This window comes from Schistocerca nitens, chromosome 5 (assembly GCF_023898315.1).
Source record: "Schistocerca nitens isolate TAMUIC-IGC-003100 chromosome 5, iqSchNite1.1, whole genome shotgun sequence".
Taxonomy (NCBI): Eukaryota; Metazoa; Arthropoda; class Insecta; order Orthoptera; family Acrididae; genus Schistocerca; species Schistocerca nitens.
The window spans coordinates 135,204,221-135,221,058 of NC_064618.1; the positions used below are offsets into that span (position 1 = coordinate 135,204,221).

At 40.5% G+C, this 16,838-nt stretch overlaps 1 protein-coding gene across 2 annotated transcripts in view; it reads left to right on the plus strand.

The window, feature by feature from the left end:
• LOC126260932 (alpha-1,3-mannosyl-glycoprotein 4-beta-N-acetylglucosaminyltransferase A) overlaps window positions 1-16,838 on the plus strand; it is an 815,533-nt gene that overhangs the window by 767,424 nt on the left and 31,271 nt on the right. For both annotated transcript variants that reach the window (XM_049958432.1, XM_049958433.1), the window contains one exon: window positions 6,498-6,605. In XM_049958432.1, coding sequence (XP_049814389.1) covers window positions 6,498-6,605 — 108 coding nt within the window. The remainder of the gene's footprint in view (window positions 1-6,497; window positions 6,606-16,838) is intronic.

Genomic DNA, 16,838 nt, shown 5'->3' on the forward strand with positions numbered 1-16,838 from the left:
CATGGGAAGTAAAGACCCACGAGGATAACGGTGCATGTTAGTGTCACCTCTGGGACAGAGATGTGCCAGCCCTGGGGATGTGGTTCTTTCACGGTTTCCCACATCCCAGTAGGTGGACAATGGGTAGATACCAAAGTCCGATTTGAGTGACGCGATTCATTAACATTTAGAGAACTTTCCTTAACTTCCAAGAAGAAAACACTGGAAGTAAGTCACTTTCTTATGTACATGAAGAGTTGGAAACTATTTGTACTCTGATTAGTAGGCCTTCTACTCTTGCAAGTAAGTCCAGAGTAGCAGTCAACTTTTGAGTTTGAAATCTTCTTTCTGAAAACTGCAAAGCTCAATGAACACAGGTCTGCTAACCTAATGGTTTAGTCATGATTTTGTGCAGAACACTCAGAAGTCTGCAGAAAATTTCCTGAAAGCTGGAATACAGTGGAGTGCCATATTTTACTCATTCTTTGTGGCAGTTCTTGCTAACTCCAGATTGACAAATCTTTCTGTCCTCACAATGAACATTCACTCATTAATTCTCAAACAAATGAAACCATTGGCATACAGCACCTTTACTCATCATATTTGGTCTGCATACAGCACAAATCTTACCATAAATACCAAAACGTTAGAGATTTTTGCCACCAATAGTCATATTACAGAACAGATTTAATTTTTAGCAGGTGCTTACCAGAACTGACATACAGATTTGCAGTCAGGAAGCACAGGATAACCACGAGAGAGCTCCTGCTGTCACACAATCACGTCCCAGACCGTAACTCCGGCAGACAGGCCGGTTGCAGGCTGCCAACTGGCCTCCTCCTAACCAATACGCAACCATCACTGGCACTGAAGCAGAACCAGCTTTCATCAGAAAACATAACATACCTACACCCTGGCACCTCCAATGGGCACTCACTTGATGCCATTTAAGTCACAAATGGCTACGGCTTCAGGCAAGTTCGATGAATGCTAAGGGCATCTGGCTCGGAGATGTCCTTGAAATAACATATTTGTAACAGTTTGTTGTGTCACTGTGGTGCCAACTGCTGCTCAAATTGCAGCTGCAGATGCAGTACGATACACCAGAGCTACGTGTAGTGCCACGTGGCCATCCAGTGCCCTATCTTCTTGTGATCACTGCTGCCAGCAATCGTGTACAGTGGCTACATCCCTCCCAAGTCCTCCTACAATCCCATAGACGGGACCTCCAGCTGTTCATAGCCCTATTATGTGACCTTGATCTTACTTAGTGAGGTGCTGATATGGTGTTCTTTGTCACCTTAAAGGTATCCTTAACTAACATCAACTCACATGTCCAGTCCTAAAGATAACTAATGCTTGCAACTGTTACAGTGTTTATTCAAAGCAAACCTGATTTGTATCCTCATAGTCGAACTACTAGTACCACTCTTATGCAACTGGTACAAAATTTGAATAGACATCATATTTCAGATGTAAAAACACGCCTACCAACTTCTGCTTATGCTAACATGCTCTTTCTTGGTGTTAAGATTTTTTACCATTATTGTAGATTGTCAGACCTCCATCTTCCTTCCATCGTGACCTGTAATAAGTATATTTTATTGTAAACCAACTCTTCACCCCCCACTGATATTCCAGCACTCGATTAAACTATGCGACATAAAAATGAACTGAAACACCACTGTTGCTTCCAACCTCACCTGCATCATCCTTACAGGTCACTCTTGTAGTGCACGACTCAGACGCAAGACCTAATCTGAGCTCTCACCCATTACCAGATATTCAGTTTGGTCATATTGATTACATTCCTTGCCTCGGCCAACTTCCTCGTGGCACATCCTTTGCTTTCATTTACAGATACTTTGCAACATGCTAATATTAAGGTGGCAGTATAATTTACTTTGCCTGCTGCTTGCACTGTGTGTTGTGGTAGTGTTATGTACTCCGTGGCCAACTGTGATAGAATTTTGGTCTCTGAAGTAGTGTGTATGACAAGTAACTAACTGTAAATATTGGAACAAGTTGAATCTTATGACCTATATGATGAGTCATATTATCTCTCAGAAACTTCAGATTATAACACTCCACATTCTTCACGTATTTGTTCTTCCTATGTGTTTACTACCATTGCCAATGTTTTTTCTGCACCTGCAGTATTTGTCACTTTCTTTCATCTGAAAGACTTGTCTTAATTATTGCAGTTAACACTACATTTTTTCCTCCAATTGCTATTTCAAGGCCAGATTAGGTGTGCATTCAAAGCACATAGCAGAATAACTGTCTTGCTTTAAAACACATGAAGTTAGTGGGTTCAACCAAGAAGATAACAGGATAGCAAAGAGTTGAGAATCAAATGTCAGAAAATACGTAGATTTGATAAATGTTAGATCAGTGTTGCGCTAACTGCAGAGTCGTGTCTGAGAATAACAAGGAAGACTTCCAAAAGGCAGATAATAAAATTCACAGCAGGAAGTTTTAAAAACAGTGGCATAATTTTATGCAGACTAAAGAAGCATACACTATTTTTGAGTAATCGGTCTACTGACTTATTTTATGTCGTACACAACTATTTCGTCTCCTGTGCATCTTTTCATGTCAGAGTAGTACTTGCGACCTAAAACATTTATTTTCCTGTCTTCCTACAATTCTTATTCTCTGCAGCTCCCTCAAGCACCATGAAGATTATTCTCACATGTTCCATCATCCTGTCCCCTCTCCTTGTCAATGATTTACGTGTGTTTCTTTTGTTTTATGATTCTCTGTAGAACATCCTCATTCCTTATCCTATCAGTCCAACTAATTTTAGACATCCTTCTGGAGCACCACATCTCAAACACTTCTTTTCCAGTTTTCCCACAGTTCAAATGTAAATTTCAGAAATTCCTTCCTAAAATTGAGGCTAATGTTTGATACCAGTAAGCTTATACCGGTCAGGAATGCCTTCTTTGGTTGTACTAGTCTGCTTTTTATAACAGAATTCTTTAGCTACAGTCACCAGTTTAGATGTTAAGTTTATTACTAATATCTTTTTTTGTTTCTCCTCCTTACTTTCATCTTTCTTCAGTTTATTCTCAATATTATTTTATGATCTTTGGCCTGTCCATTCAATTAAACAGGTCCTGTAATTTTTCTTCACTTCATTAAGGATAGCAGTGTCGTCAAAAAGTTTACCATTGGTATCCTTTCATCTTGAACTTTAATCCCACTTTCTTTTATTTACATCTTTGCTTCTTAGATGTAGAGATTTAACTGTAAGGATGAAAGATAGCATCCTTGCACATATTATATATTACCCGTATTTCTTTGTAGCTTACTCCTGTTGCTCGCAGAATTTTGAATATCTTGCACAATTTTACATTATTGAACATTTTTTTTGTTGGTGGAAAAATCCTATGTCTTACTTCCATTATCAAGAGCAACATCATAACTGTCTCTGATGCCTTCCTTTCATAAGGCCAAACTGATGAATCCTTGATTTACTTTTCCACTATGAAAGTCTTCAGTCTTTTGTGGTAGTTGTCTTTGATGATAAAATATTCTGTGTTGACAGGCTGTGTCATTTATTCTATGCAACTGATTCTTTGACACTGCTGCTGGGATCATCTTCAGGGTGTTCTGCTTCTTACAGACGGCCAACCGTGAACACCACAAGGTCCTGAAGATCCTAGCGTAGGTTTCAAAATGTCAATTGCGTACTCTTAGAAGAAATACACTGCAGCTGAACAACTCTGGAGATTGCCTTCTTTTATATTCTTAACTATATTATTCCTGTCAGCAAATCTGATGCATGAGCTGCTAAACTGATTGTTCTATCTGCTCTTTCAATAATTGTGATTATTTAGATGATATTCTTCTGGAAGTCTGAAGGTATGTCTGCAATCTCATAGACGGTACACACCAATATTGATTACCATTTCCCCAGTGATATCGGAAGTTCCAAAGGGATGTCATATATCCCTCCTATCTTCTTTGATCTCAGGTCTTCCAAAGCAGCAGCTTATATTGAGCCTGTGATGGCTTTCATTTCTCTTTCTTCTTCTTCTTCTTCTTCTTCTTCTTCTGTTAAGTCTTCAGACAGTTCTTCCCCCTTGCAGATACGTTTTGTGTACTGTTTCCATCTGTCTGCTCTTTCCTATGCATTTAACAGTAGAATTACTGCTGAACTTCTCTTGATTTAACTGAAGGTTGTATCATGACATTTCTATATGCTTTACCATTCTGCACTCTATTATTTCATTCCTAAACTACTTTTATTTCTGCATCCCTGAATTTCCCTCAACTTTCTTGCTCTTCCAGCTTTTGTTGACCAATTGAAGTATTTCTTCTTTTACCTAAGGTTCTTTTGCAGTAACCTTCATTGTACCTATGTTTGGCAACCAATTTCTGCAATTGGCCTTCTTATAAATGTTCTTCCTCTTCACTGAACTATCTACTGTGGTATCAATTACGGTATTTACAGTATTAGAGAACTTCAAAAAAATCTCATGATCCCTCACTGCTTTGGTATCTCTCTCCTTTCCACACCAATTCTGCTGGCAAACTTATCTACTCTGCATTATTACTGAAGTGTGATCTGCGTATATACACTGAAGAGCCAAAGAAACTGGTACACCTGTCTGATATCATGTATGGCTCCCGCAAGCAGAAGTAGCACAGCAGGACGTGGAACAGACTCAACTGATGTCTGAAGTAATGCTGAAGGGAATTGACACAATGAATCCTGGAGGGCTGTCAATACATCCCTAAGAGTATGGGGTCATTGAGACCTCTTCCAAACAGCACATTGCAAGGCATCCCAGATATGTTTAATAACGTTCATGTGGCCAGCAGAAGTGTTTAAACTCGGAAGAGCATTCCTGTAGCCGCCATGTAGCAATTCTGGATGTGTGGGATGTCTCATTTTCCTGCTGGAATTGCCAGTTCCATCAGAATGCACAATGAACATGAGTGTATGCAGGTGATCAGATATGATGCTTAAGTTTGTGTCAGCTGTCAGGGTCGTACGTAGATGTATCGGGGCTCCCATATCACTCCAGCTGCATATGCCCCACACAGACCCTCCACCAGCTTGAACAGTTCCCTGCTAACATGCAGGGTCCATGGACTCATAAGGTTGTCTCGATACCCATACATGTCCATCTGATCAATACAATTTGAAATGAGACTTGTCCGACCCTACAACATGTTTCCAGTCATCAGCGGTCCAAAGTCTGTGTTGACAGGCTGAGGCGAGGTGTAAAGCTTTGTGTTGTGTAGACATCAAGAGTACTCGAGTGGGCCTTTGGCTCAGAAAGCCCATATCAATGATGTTTCGTTGAATGGTTCGCACGCTCACACTTGCTGATGGCCCAGCATTGAAATCTGTAGCAATTTGCGGAAGGTTTGAACTTCTGTCAACTAGAAAGATTCTCTTCTGCCATTACTACCTAAAATTTATTGCAGAATTCAATTATTCTTTCTCTTCTCTCATTCCTACTACCAAGCCCATATCCTTCTGTCACTCTTTCTTCTATTCCTTTCTCTACAACAGAGTTCCAGTCGCCCATCATTATTATGTTTCCATCTCCCTTTATATACTGAATTACATACTTTTTCTCTCATATACCTGGGTTACTACTGTTGGCATTATTCTACTGTCGATTCTGACTTTTCCAAGAACACTGAAATTTTCAAAGTAACTCAGTCTGTCGTATCTCCCTTTATGACAAACCCTATTACCATTACACCATTTCCTGCTGCTGTTGCTATTACCATGTTTTCATGTGACCAGAAATCCATATCTTCTTTCCATTTCACGGACCCCAACTATATCTGGATTCACCCTTTGCATTTCCCTTTAGAAATTTCCCAGCTTCCCTAACATATTCAAACTTCTGACATTCTCCACCCCACATTGGTTCTCCATCTTTGTCTCATGGCCACCTCTGGCACAGCAGTCTCCTCCTTGGCATCTGAATGGGTACTAATCCAGAACCTGACAGTGAGGAGGTTGCCATTACACTTTTTAAATAGAAGCAACATTCCTGTAGACACACACCACATGCCTCTACTGCATTTGTTTCCATTGCCTTTTGCATCCTCATACTGTTGGTCATTGTTGATTCTTCTTCCTTTTAGTGGCATTTTTCCAACTCAAAGCCCCGAAACTCTGTCCACTTCTCTGCAATCTTCGACAAGACATTAGGCAAAATAAGTGTGGCTCTTATACTGAAAGTCTTCAGCTGTCTTCTTTCTAATTGTTATTCAAAATTTAAGCAGTGGTTGGGTTAAAACCTGGGACTCAGGTCATTTTGATTACTAGTCAGATAAGTTATCCCAAGACCTTGTATGATCTATAGCCTGATAAACAAAATTGAAAACTGTGCTGTTTCAAGTGGAAATCCTAGCTCTGTAATTAAATTACTACTCCGCACTGAAGTTGGAGATCACAGAACTTGGTTTCTGTATGCAAATTTAAATTATTTGTTATCTTGTGTTTAGAATGGTTCTGATGCTGATTTTTAATTTTTTTACAGAAACACTGCAAAAAGGCAAAGTCACAATTGTGGCTACAGTACAAACCATCACTGTTCCAGCATATTGGCACACACTCCTCACTCAAGGGAAAGGTGCAAAAACTCAAAGTGAGTGGATAATTGTATTACAAATATTCGTGTGACCCTTTTTCTCATAATTGAATGTAAATACGAGTATGTAAGATGAAATATGTCTTATGTTTCAAATACTAGACGGTCTGCTTAGTTAAACCTTAGCTTGATGGACAGGCTTGATACTAACACCATCAGATTTATTGTGGCGGAAGAGCTGGGTATTAAACATGAAGTTAAGGGTATGTAAATTTTGAAAGGACAAATGTGATGTCCAACAGCAGTAGGATTAAAGTATGTGATCAGTTGGTGCTGTTTTTCTGATACTGTGGACAAGGTAAGAAACTACTATACCATGAATAGTTCATAGGTTTAATAATGTCTGCTGGACTTTGTTAGTAAACTGAATAACAGAATGTGGTTGAGAGGAACACACACTTCATTACACGTTCACAAAAGAAACATGAAAGAAGATTGTATTCTTCTAAGAGATCTGGGGACACGAGGGTTTCAGGTACATTGCACAGGTGTAAGACAAAGATTTTGAAATCATGTTTTAAACAGCAGAATATTTTTAGGGGCAATTGTGGACTCTGGCCATTATTTATTGGTTATGAACATAAAATTAAAAATGAAGAAATTGCAGGAAGGTAGGAAGTTAAGATGATCCAGCCTAGATAGATTGAAAGAACTAGAGGTTATTGAGAGATTCCGTGGGAGAATTAGGCAACAGTTGACTGAAATAGGAACAAAGAATAAGATAGGTGATAAATGTATAGCTTTGATGGATGAAATAGTGAAGGCAACAAGGCTCAAATAGGCAATAAGGCAAGACCCACTAGAAATCCTTGGATAACACACAAGAAGTTGAAAGGGGAGAATATAAAAATGCAGTTCAGAAAGCAGGCAAAAGGAATACAAACTTCTAAAAAAAAGTGCAAAAACACAATATGGGGGCTAGAGGAGAAATGTAAAGGTGTACAGGATCCAGCCATCATGAAACTATGCTAGCTGGTGCAGTAGATACATCAGTTGGACAAAGTATTCTCAAACTTGAAGACTGTAAAAATTCCAATTCTACAGCAGACAGGTGCTGACATGTATGAATGTTACCAAACCATCAGTTTAATAAGTTGCAGAATACTGACACACGTTATGTACGGAAGAATGGGAAAACTGGTAGAAGCTAGCCTCAGGGAACATCAGTTTGAGTATAGACACATGCTTGGCAATATTTGATCCTATGACTTGTTTTTGAGCACAGATTAAAGAAAGACATGTCTACATTTATAGCTTTTGTAGATTTAGAGAAAACTTTTGACAGTGTTGACTGGAAGAAACCCTTTGAAATTCTGAAGGCAGCAGGGATAAAATACAGGGAGTGAAATATATGTAAAATAAGGCAACCGCTTACCTATAAAGTACTGAAGCATGACACAGACACTCTCTCTCTCTCTCTCTCTCTCTCTCTCTCTCTCTCTCTCTCTCTCTCTCTCTGAAATGTACTTGCCTGTCGCAGAGGATATGCTGGAGTGACAGCCCGTGTAGTGAAGTAGTGGCTGAAGTCATTAGTGTTGTGCACACCATTTGTGGCAATTGGATAGTAAAGTTTGCTGTTTTTCATGGTTGCAATTGAGGCAAGTGGACAGTTGGTTACCTGTCATGTCCACGTAGAATGATGTACAGTAATTGTTGGTGGATCAGGTAGACAGGACATTGTCTGTCGATAAAGGCTCTGGTAAGGTTATCAGTATATTTTGACAACACCTGCTTTCCATTGCAGATTGTGTCCATAGGTGTCAAGGCTGTAAGGAGGAGACTTCGTGATACAGAATGGGTGACCCCTGTCAAAGTGGAGGTAATGTTGATGGTTGGTGCACATGATACACACGGATGTATTTTGAGAGGTGGAAATAAATATCTAGGAAGGTGACTCATTGAGTTTAGAAGGAACAGGTGAAGTGGATTAGGAAGTAGGTTTTGAGGTTATGGAGGAAGGAGCAAATGCTTTCCTGCCACTAGTCCAGATCATGAACATGTTGTTAATGAATATGAGGTGTTGATTGGATAGAAATGATTTCTCCAGATGGCCCAGAAATAAGTTGGCATTGTACTGAGCAACATTATGGTACCCATGGCAGTAAGATAGATTTCCACAAATTTTTTTTACAGATTTGGCCTTTGAAAGTGAAATAATTGTGGGTCAGGATATAGTTTGCTCAGGGATTAGGAAAGAGGTGGTGGGTTTGGTATGTGAAGGACATTGGGAAAGGTAGTATTCCATGACCACAAGGTCATGAGCATAGGGATGTTGACATATAAGGATGTCTCATCCATAGTGAACAACAAGGAGTCTAGTGGCAATGGGGCAGGAATTGTGAAAAGGTGGTGAAGAAAGTGAAAACCATGTTGAATGTAGGGTTTGAACATGTTAATCAACAGAGGTGGAGGTTCGTTCTGTGGAAGCATTGTAATCAGCTATAATTAGATGACCAGTGGGGAGACCTGTGGCATCAGCATTGTGGAGTTTGGGAAGTTGGTAAATGGTAGGATTGCAGGGTGTTGCTGGTGTGAGGAAGGAGATGAATTTGAATTTGGTTGTCAGATTTTGGGATGGACCTAAAGCCTTGAAGAGCTTCTGGAGGCCCTGTTGGACTTCTGAGATGTTATCATGGTTGTAAGGTTTGTATTTAGAGTTGTCAGGTTCTCTGTGTACAAACCTTAAGATCACAATCCCATCCCGGAAGTCCAACAGGACCTCCAGCAACGTAAGGCCTTAGGTACACGCTAAAACCTGACACCTGAATCCATCTTCCTCTTCACACCTGCAACCTCCTCACATTCCTCCCTTTTACGTACTCCCCACAGGTTTCCCCAGTGATGTCCCATTGTGCTGAGTGCAATGCTCTCACAGAATGAACCTCTGTCTTGCTTGACCAACATCTCCAAACTTCTTGTTTGTGAACTCCAATCTTACATTCAAAACTACTTACTTACTTCACCACCTTTCCACAGTTCCTGTTCTGTTGTCACCAGGTTCCTCGTTGCTCAATTTGGATATGACATCATTATATGCCAACATCCCCTACGTCCATGGCCTTGTGCGATGGAACACTAATTTTGCCAATGTCATTCACATAGCAAACCGACCACCTCTTTCCTAATCCCCCTAGCAAACCACATTCTGGCCCACAGTTACTTCACTTTCAAAGGCCAGATCTAAAAAAAAAAAAAAACTGTGACACTGCCATGGGTACCCACATCACACCATCTTACGCATACTTATGAGCCATCCGGAGGAATAGTTTCTATCCGTCAACACCTAAAACCTGTCATCCGGTTCAGATTCTTTGATGACATTTCCATGATCTGGACTCGAGGCAGGACAGCCTTAACTCATTCCTTCATAACCTCAGCATCTATTTCCTAATCCACTTCACCCTGTCCTCTTTAACTCATACAGCCACCTTCCTCGATGTTGATCTCTACCTGTCAGATGACTCCATAAATATGTCCATTTATATTAGGTCTACCAACCACAACAGTACCTCTACCTTGACAGCTGCCACCCATTCCACGTCAAAAAGACTCTTCCTTAAAGCCTTGCCATTTGTAACCACTGCATTTGTAGTGGAAATCAGGAGTCTTTGAAGTATACATACAACTTTACCAGAGCAGTGGAAACAGCATGGAGAGCAATGTATCAATTGTGGAGGAGAATATTTCAAAGGAGACCATGCACAATAAGTAAAAGGTAATCGTAGAAAACAATTGTGGACATATTTCCGGAATTTTTTGAACAGACCTCGTATTTAATACTTCTTACTGTTTTGTATTTTCTGAGGAGACTGATCAACAAGCAGTTGAACATAAGCTTTTGATCCACTTAGTGCTTCTATGTACAACCAGAATTTTCTAAGAATCTCCCAAAGATCTTTTATCCCATAATACTGTGGAATTGTTATATATGTTGCCTGTACCTGCCCATATATAGGCACCAGTTTCTGCTAACTTTTGCCTATCGGCATTTCTGTGCCATTTCCTGAATCAAAGTGCAACAAAATTATTTTTTTTGTAAGCAAACATGGACACGAGCAAGTTTAAACCTCAAAAGAAGGCAACAATAGACCGTTTCCTCAGTATTTTCCAAATGTTGTTACTAAAGCAGGATGGTTTTATTCTTTAGTTAATCAACTTCTCTTGAGCAAAATGCATATTAAGTTTAAATTTTGTTCACAGTTCCTCTGCCTATATTGCATTTGAATTAGTCATGCCCATTTGTTCTGTAAGTTTACAAAGACTGATTATCTGTTCTGCCAAGTTTAAAAACTCTCCTAGTCTTCCTGTTGGATTTATTGACTTGTTATGACACTGTGGTCACTAATTCTTGCCTCTTCACTGACAGTGATGGTACAGTCAGATCTGCTTGTAGCCACAAAGCAAACTGGTTACCTGGCAAGTGCAGCAGCACCGTTGTGTTCACACCTAAGAAGAATGGAGGAGAGGTTATAACTGTGTACACTCCAGTACTCTTATTAGAAAAGTGCTGTCACATGCTACATGTTTGCAGATGCCATTGAGCAATATACCTATTAATAACAAGAGCAGAAATGGGTTGTTAAGTACGAGGCGACTTCGAAAATTGACAAATCATCATGGCATGTCGAGTAACTTTCATTGAATATACTTCAAAGTGTCACAGATACATGGCACTATTTTTCAACATAGTCACCATGTATCTCTAAGTCGGAATGTTCTACCAATCATTCACTTCCTTGATGATAGAGATCCATTCCACCCCCCCACCCCCCATGTTCTTTAACCTTGCCTACAAAATGGAAATCCCATGGTGTAAGATCTTCCTTCCCTCCTGATAAGCATCACCCATGTCTATGTGGCCTTGGTGAAATTCAACATTTCACATGGTTTGACACAACGTTGCAGCTGGTCCTTCTACTACCAGTATTTCATGGTAAATATGTGTGCAGTGTAGATGCTTTGGCCACAAGAATTGTACTGGTCCACCTACTTGAGCATTTAAGTAATATTGCAGTTGCTGCGACATTTTAACTGCACACTGTGATGCAACTGTTACCAATACCACAGCTGAAATGTCTGCATGAATTCCACAATATGTGCACGCTTCTGACTGTGTCACTCTTATTACACAATGATCTTGGCATGGGACACCATGTGTATCTTGGTTTCTGGGTCCCTATGTATATATCATGTTGGCTGTTTACAACAGTTTGCTGGCAGTATTTGTAAAAGTAACTTCTCCTGTGATATTGTTATTTTTCAAGGCTGTGTCTGTCGACTGTCATCTGCTATTTCGGTCAGAGACAGTAATGTTGACTCCTTGATTGAAACCTTGGTTATGGGTTTTATTATATTTGCAGTCGGGTACCAGTAGCTCCAATAGACATTCCAAAGACAGCAGTGATCAAGCCATTTGGGTTGTTTCAGTTTTTGTTTATGCCTTTCGGCCTTAAGAATGTAGCACAGACTTGGCAGCACTTCAATGAGGAAGTGATAAAGGGATTGGCATCTTGTTTTTTTTTTTGTCCTGATGACATTTCGGTGTTGTTGCTGGATACTCACACATGAACAGCATCTGTGTCAAGTTTGCAGGCAACTCTTTGACCATGGAGTGTTGTTAAACAAAATAAATACGTCGTGCACAAGAACAATGTCACTTTTCTCAGACATACTGTGCATCAGAAGGTATATTGCCTCTGCCAGAGGTCATCACAGTGATACAGTCTCTGCCGAAGCTGGCAATTTACCTAGAGCTGAGACAATATACGGCAGTAATAAAGTTTTGCAACACTAAGGGTTGGCAACCGATTAGGTGGACACCAGAAGTGGACAAAGCATTTAGTGATCTCCAAGCAAGCTTCAGACAAGCAATGTTGCTCACTCTCAGTTTATTACATACAGTTAACTATTGTTGTAGACACATGTCAGTTGACAATTGTGGCAGCACTTCAACAGCTTGTAGTAGGGCAACGGCAGCAACTGCAATTTTTCTCCAAGAAGTTGCAGGTATCACAACAGAAATGGAGAGCATGTATGACAGGGAATTGTTGGCAATCTATGAAGCAATTAAATATTTCTGCCCACAAACAGAAGCTACCTCAGTGACTGCATTTACAGGCCACAAACCCATCACATCTGCCTTTAAAAACACTAGAGATAAAGTGCTCACTGAGACAGTTCCATTATAATGAATTTGTAAGCCAGTTTGACAGACATGGGCAATGTAAGAGGTGCAGGGAATTTAGTGCCCGACTGTCTTTTGCGTATTTGTGAGATTTGACAGATTATAGACTTTCATAAGCTCACAGTGGAAGAGACTGTGGGTTCAGAACTACAGAAACTGCTAAATGGTGTGCCTACAGATACGAAATTCAAACACCCTGTGGTGCCTAACTCTTAAGCCGAAGCTGTGGTGTGACCCAAGAGTCAATGCTACAATAAGGTTGCTGACAGCCCACATTGTGTGGCTCACTAGGAAAAAGAGACGTGCACCTTTGGATACATACCTGCATTCCTTGTCAGCAAAATAAAGTGGGTCGACATTTATGTACTGGTATTGGAAATTTTCAAGATACCTCTGCTAGACTCAAGAAGATTTATATGGACCTGGTTGGACCTCTTCCACAGTGAGAGGATCACCAGTATTTATGTGCAGATGTAGATAAGTGAATAAGGTGGGCAGAGGCAACTCCAATTGTCAAACTAGAGCAAAGACATTTCTGTACATGTGGGGCCTACATTTTGGATGCCCCTTCATGTTACAACTGACAAGCAATATCTATTTGAGCCCACACTGTGGTTCCCAAGGCCACCACATGACTATCTGCCATCCCACCAATAATGGTATGATGGAATGGTGGCATGGAGCTCTGAAAACATCATTGATGTGTCAAGAGAGATGGATGGAAGCATTACCTTTAGTGTTGTAAGGCCTGTGAACAGCTCGCAAATGCGACACTGGTACAATCTGGGGGCTGAGATGATTTATATCAAACTGCTACAGATTTGGGGAGACTATTTAGCAGTATTCAGTAGGTGCAGCACCTAAAATGTCGCTGCACAAATATACATGTCGCTGCACAAATATACATGTCGCTGCACAAATATACATGTCGCTGCACAAATATACATTGCCCACCGCCTTCTTTCCATGGCACCTGTGAGGTTTTTGTATGCAGAGACTTGCACAACTGCTCTCACGTAATGTTAAGAAAAGACTCTGACGAGTTATCCTTACAACCATAGTATACCAACCCTTTTCAGGTGCTGGGTAGATACGCAGGCAGTGGAGATATTATGCAGTGGTGCTTCAATGACCTTCGACACAGTGAATGCTGAACGAACTGAAAGAACATGCCACACATCACCCGAGACACTACCACAACTGATAGATTCATCACCACTGCAATTGCCACCACTGCTCACGAGACGCCATATGCACCAAAGAGCTGGCCATTGGAGTAAACTAAACTATCAAGACATCCCAGGGGCTTGCTCTTTAGGAGGAGTGGGGCTGTGTGGCAGTGAAATTTTTTCATGCACTTGGGCGATGTGATGTCGGTGTCTGAATTGTTTTCTTCAGCGGATGTTGTTTTTTTATCTACATCTACATATATACTCTGCTAGCCACCAAGCGGTAAAAACCACTGTTTGAACGCCTCAGTGCGAGCTCTTATTTCCCTTATGTTTGAATGATGATCATTGTGTGATGTGAAAGTTGGTGGTAGTAATGTATGCTCTACATCCTCGGTGAAGATCGGAGTTTGGAATTTAGTGAGCAGCCTCTTCTGTTTAGCGCATCGTCTACCAGCAAGTGTATCCCACTTCAAAATTTCTTTTGAGATCTGTAACGCTCTCGTGAGGGCTAAAAGTACCAGTCACAAATCTTGCCACTCTTTTTGTGGACCTTCTCAATCTCTTGAATTGGTCCCAACTCTCAAGGGTCTCATATAGATGGATAAAACTCTTAAGACTGGACGAACTAAGGTACTGTAAGCAATTTACTATGTTGAAGGATTGCATCACTTCAGGATTCTACCAATAAATTGCAATCTACAGTTTGCCTTACCCATTGCTTGTGTAATTTGATCGTTCCATTTGAGATCATTTCGAATAGTCACACCCAGATACCTGACAGATTGTACCGCTTCCAAAGACTGGGCATTTATTTTGTACTCGTACATTAATTGGGATTCTTGCTTTTTTATATGCAGTAGGTTACACTTACTAATATTGAGAGATAACTGCTAGTCATTACACCACACATTTACTTTTTGCAAATCCTCCTTGATTTGTTCACAACTTTCGCATGATACCACTTTCCTGTAGACTACAGCATCATTGGCAAACAGTCTAATGCCTCTGTCAATACAATCAACCAGATAGTTTATGTAAATAGTAAAAAGCAGCAGACCTATTAAGCTGCCATGGGGCACACCTCATGTTACACTTGTTTCTATTGAAGCCTCCTCATTCACGACAACATACTGCTCTCCGTCTGTTAGAAAACTTTCTATCCAACTGCTTATGTCATTGGATAGACCGTAAGTATGCCCTTTTTTGAGCAAGCAACAGTGTGTAAATGAGTCGAACGCCTTTTGAAAGTTGGGGAATGTGGCATCAACCTGGGAGCCGGTATCTAGAGCCTGTTGTATATCAGGCACAAATAGGGCCAGCTATGTCTCCAATGACATAAGCAGTTGGATAGAAAGTTTTCTAACAGACGGAGAGCAGTATGTTGTCCTCAATGAGGAGAGTTCAACAGAAACAAGCGTAACATGAGGTGTGCCTCATGGCAGCTTAATAGGTCTGCTGCTTTTTACTATTTACATAAACGATCTGGTTGATGGTATTGACAGAGACCTAAACGGCCATGCTGTGCTGGTACTGCGAACGGTTGAAAGCAAGGGGAAACTACAGCCATAATTTTTCCCAAGGGCATGCAGCTTTACTGTATGGTTAATGATGATGGCATCCTCTTGGGTAAAATATTCCGGAGGTAAACTAGTCCCCCCCTTCGGATCTCCAGGCGGGGACTACTCAAGAGGACGTCGTTATCAGGAGAAAGAAAACCGGTGTTCTACGGATCGGAGCGTGGAATGTCGGATCCCTTAATCGGGCAGGTAGGTTAGAAAATTTAAAGAGGGAAATGGATAGGTTAAAGTTAGATATAGTGGGAATTAGTGAAGTTTGGTGGCAGGAGGAACAAGACTTTTGGTCAGGCAGATACAGGGTTATAAATATAAAGTCAAATAGGGGTAATACAGGAGCAGGTTTAATATTGAATAAAAAAATAGGAATGCGGGTAAGCTACTACAAACAGCATAGTGAACACATTATTGTGGCAAAGATAGACACGAAGCCCACGCCTACTACAATAGTAAAAGTTCATATGCCAACTAGCTCTGCGGATGGTGAAGAAATTGAAGAAATGTATGATGAGATAAAAGAAATTATTCAGGTAGTGAAGGGAGACGAAAATTTAATAGTCATGGGTGACTGGAATTCGAGAGTAGGAAAAGGGAGAGAGGGAAACATAGTGGGTGAATATGGATTGGGGGAGAGAAATGAAAGAGGAAGCCGTCTGGTAGAATTTTGCACAGAGCACAACTTAATCATAGCTAACACTTGGTTCAAGAATCATAAAAGAAGGTTGTATACATGGAAGAAGCCTGGAGATACTGACAGATTTCAGATAGATTGTATAATGGTACGACAGAGAGTTAGGAACCAGGTTTTAAATTGTAAGACATTTCCAGGGGCAGATGTGGACTCATGACCACAATCTGTTGGTTATGAACTGTAGATTAAAACTGAAGAAACTGCAAAAAGGTGGGAATTTAAGGAGATGGGACCTGGATAAACTGAAAGAACCAGAGGTTGTACAGTGTTTCAGGGAGAGCATTCGGGAACAATTGACAGGAATGGGGGAAAGAAATACAGTAGAAGAAGAATGGGTAGCTTTGAGGGATGAAATAGTGAAGGCAGCAGATGATCAAATAGGTAAAAATAAGAGGGCTAGTAGAAATCCTTGGGTAACAGAAGAAATATTGAATTTAATTGATGAAAGGAGAAAATATAAAAATGCAGTAAATGAAGCAGGCAAAAAGGAATACAAACGTCTCAAAAATGAGATCGACAGGAAGTGCAAAATGGCTAAGCAGGAATGGCTAGAGGACAAATGTAAGGATGTAGAGGCTTATCTCACTAGGGCTAAGATAGATACTGCCT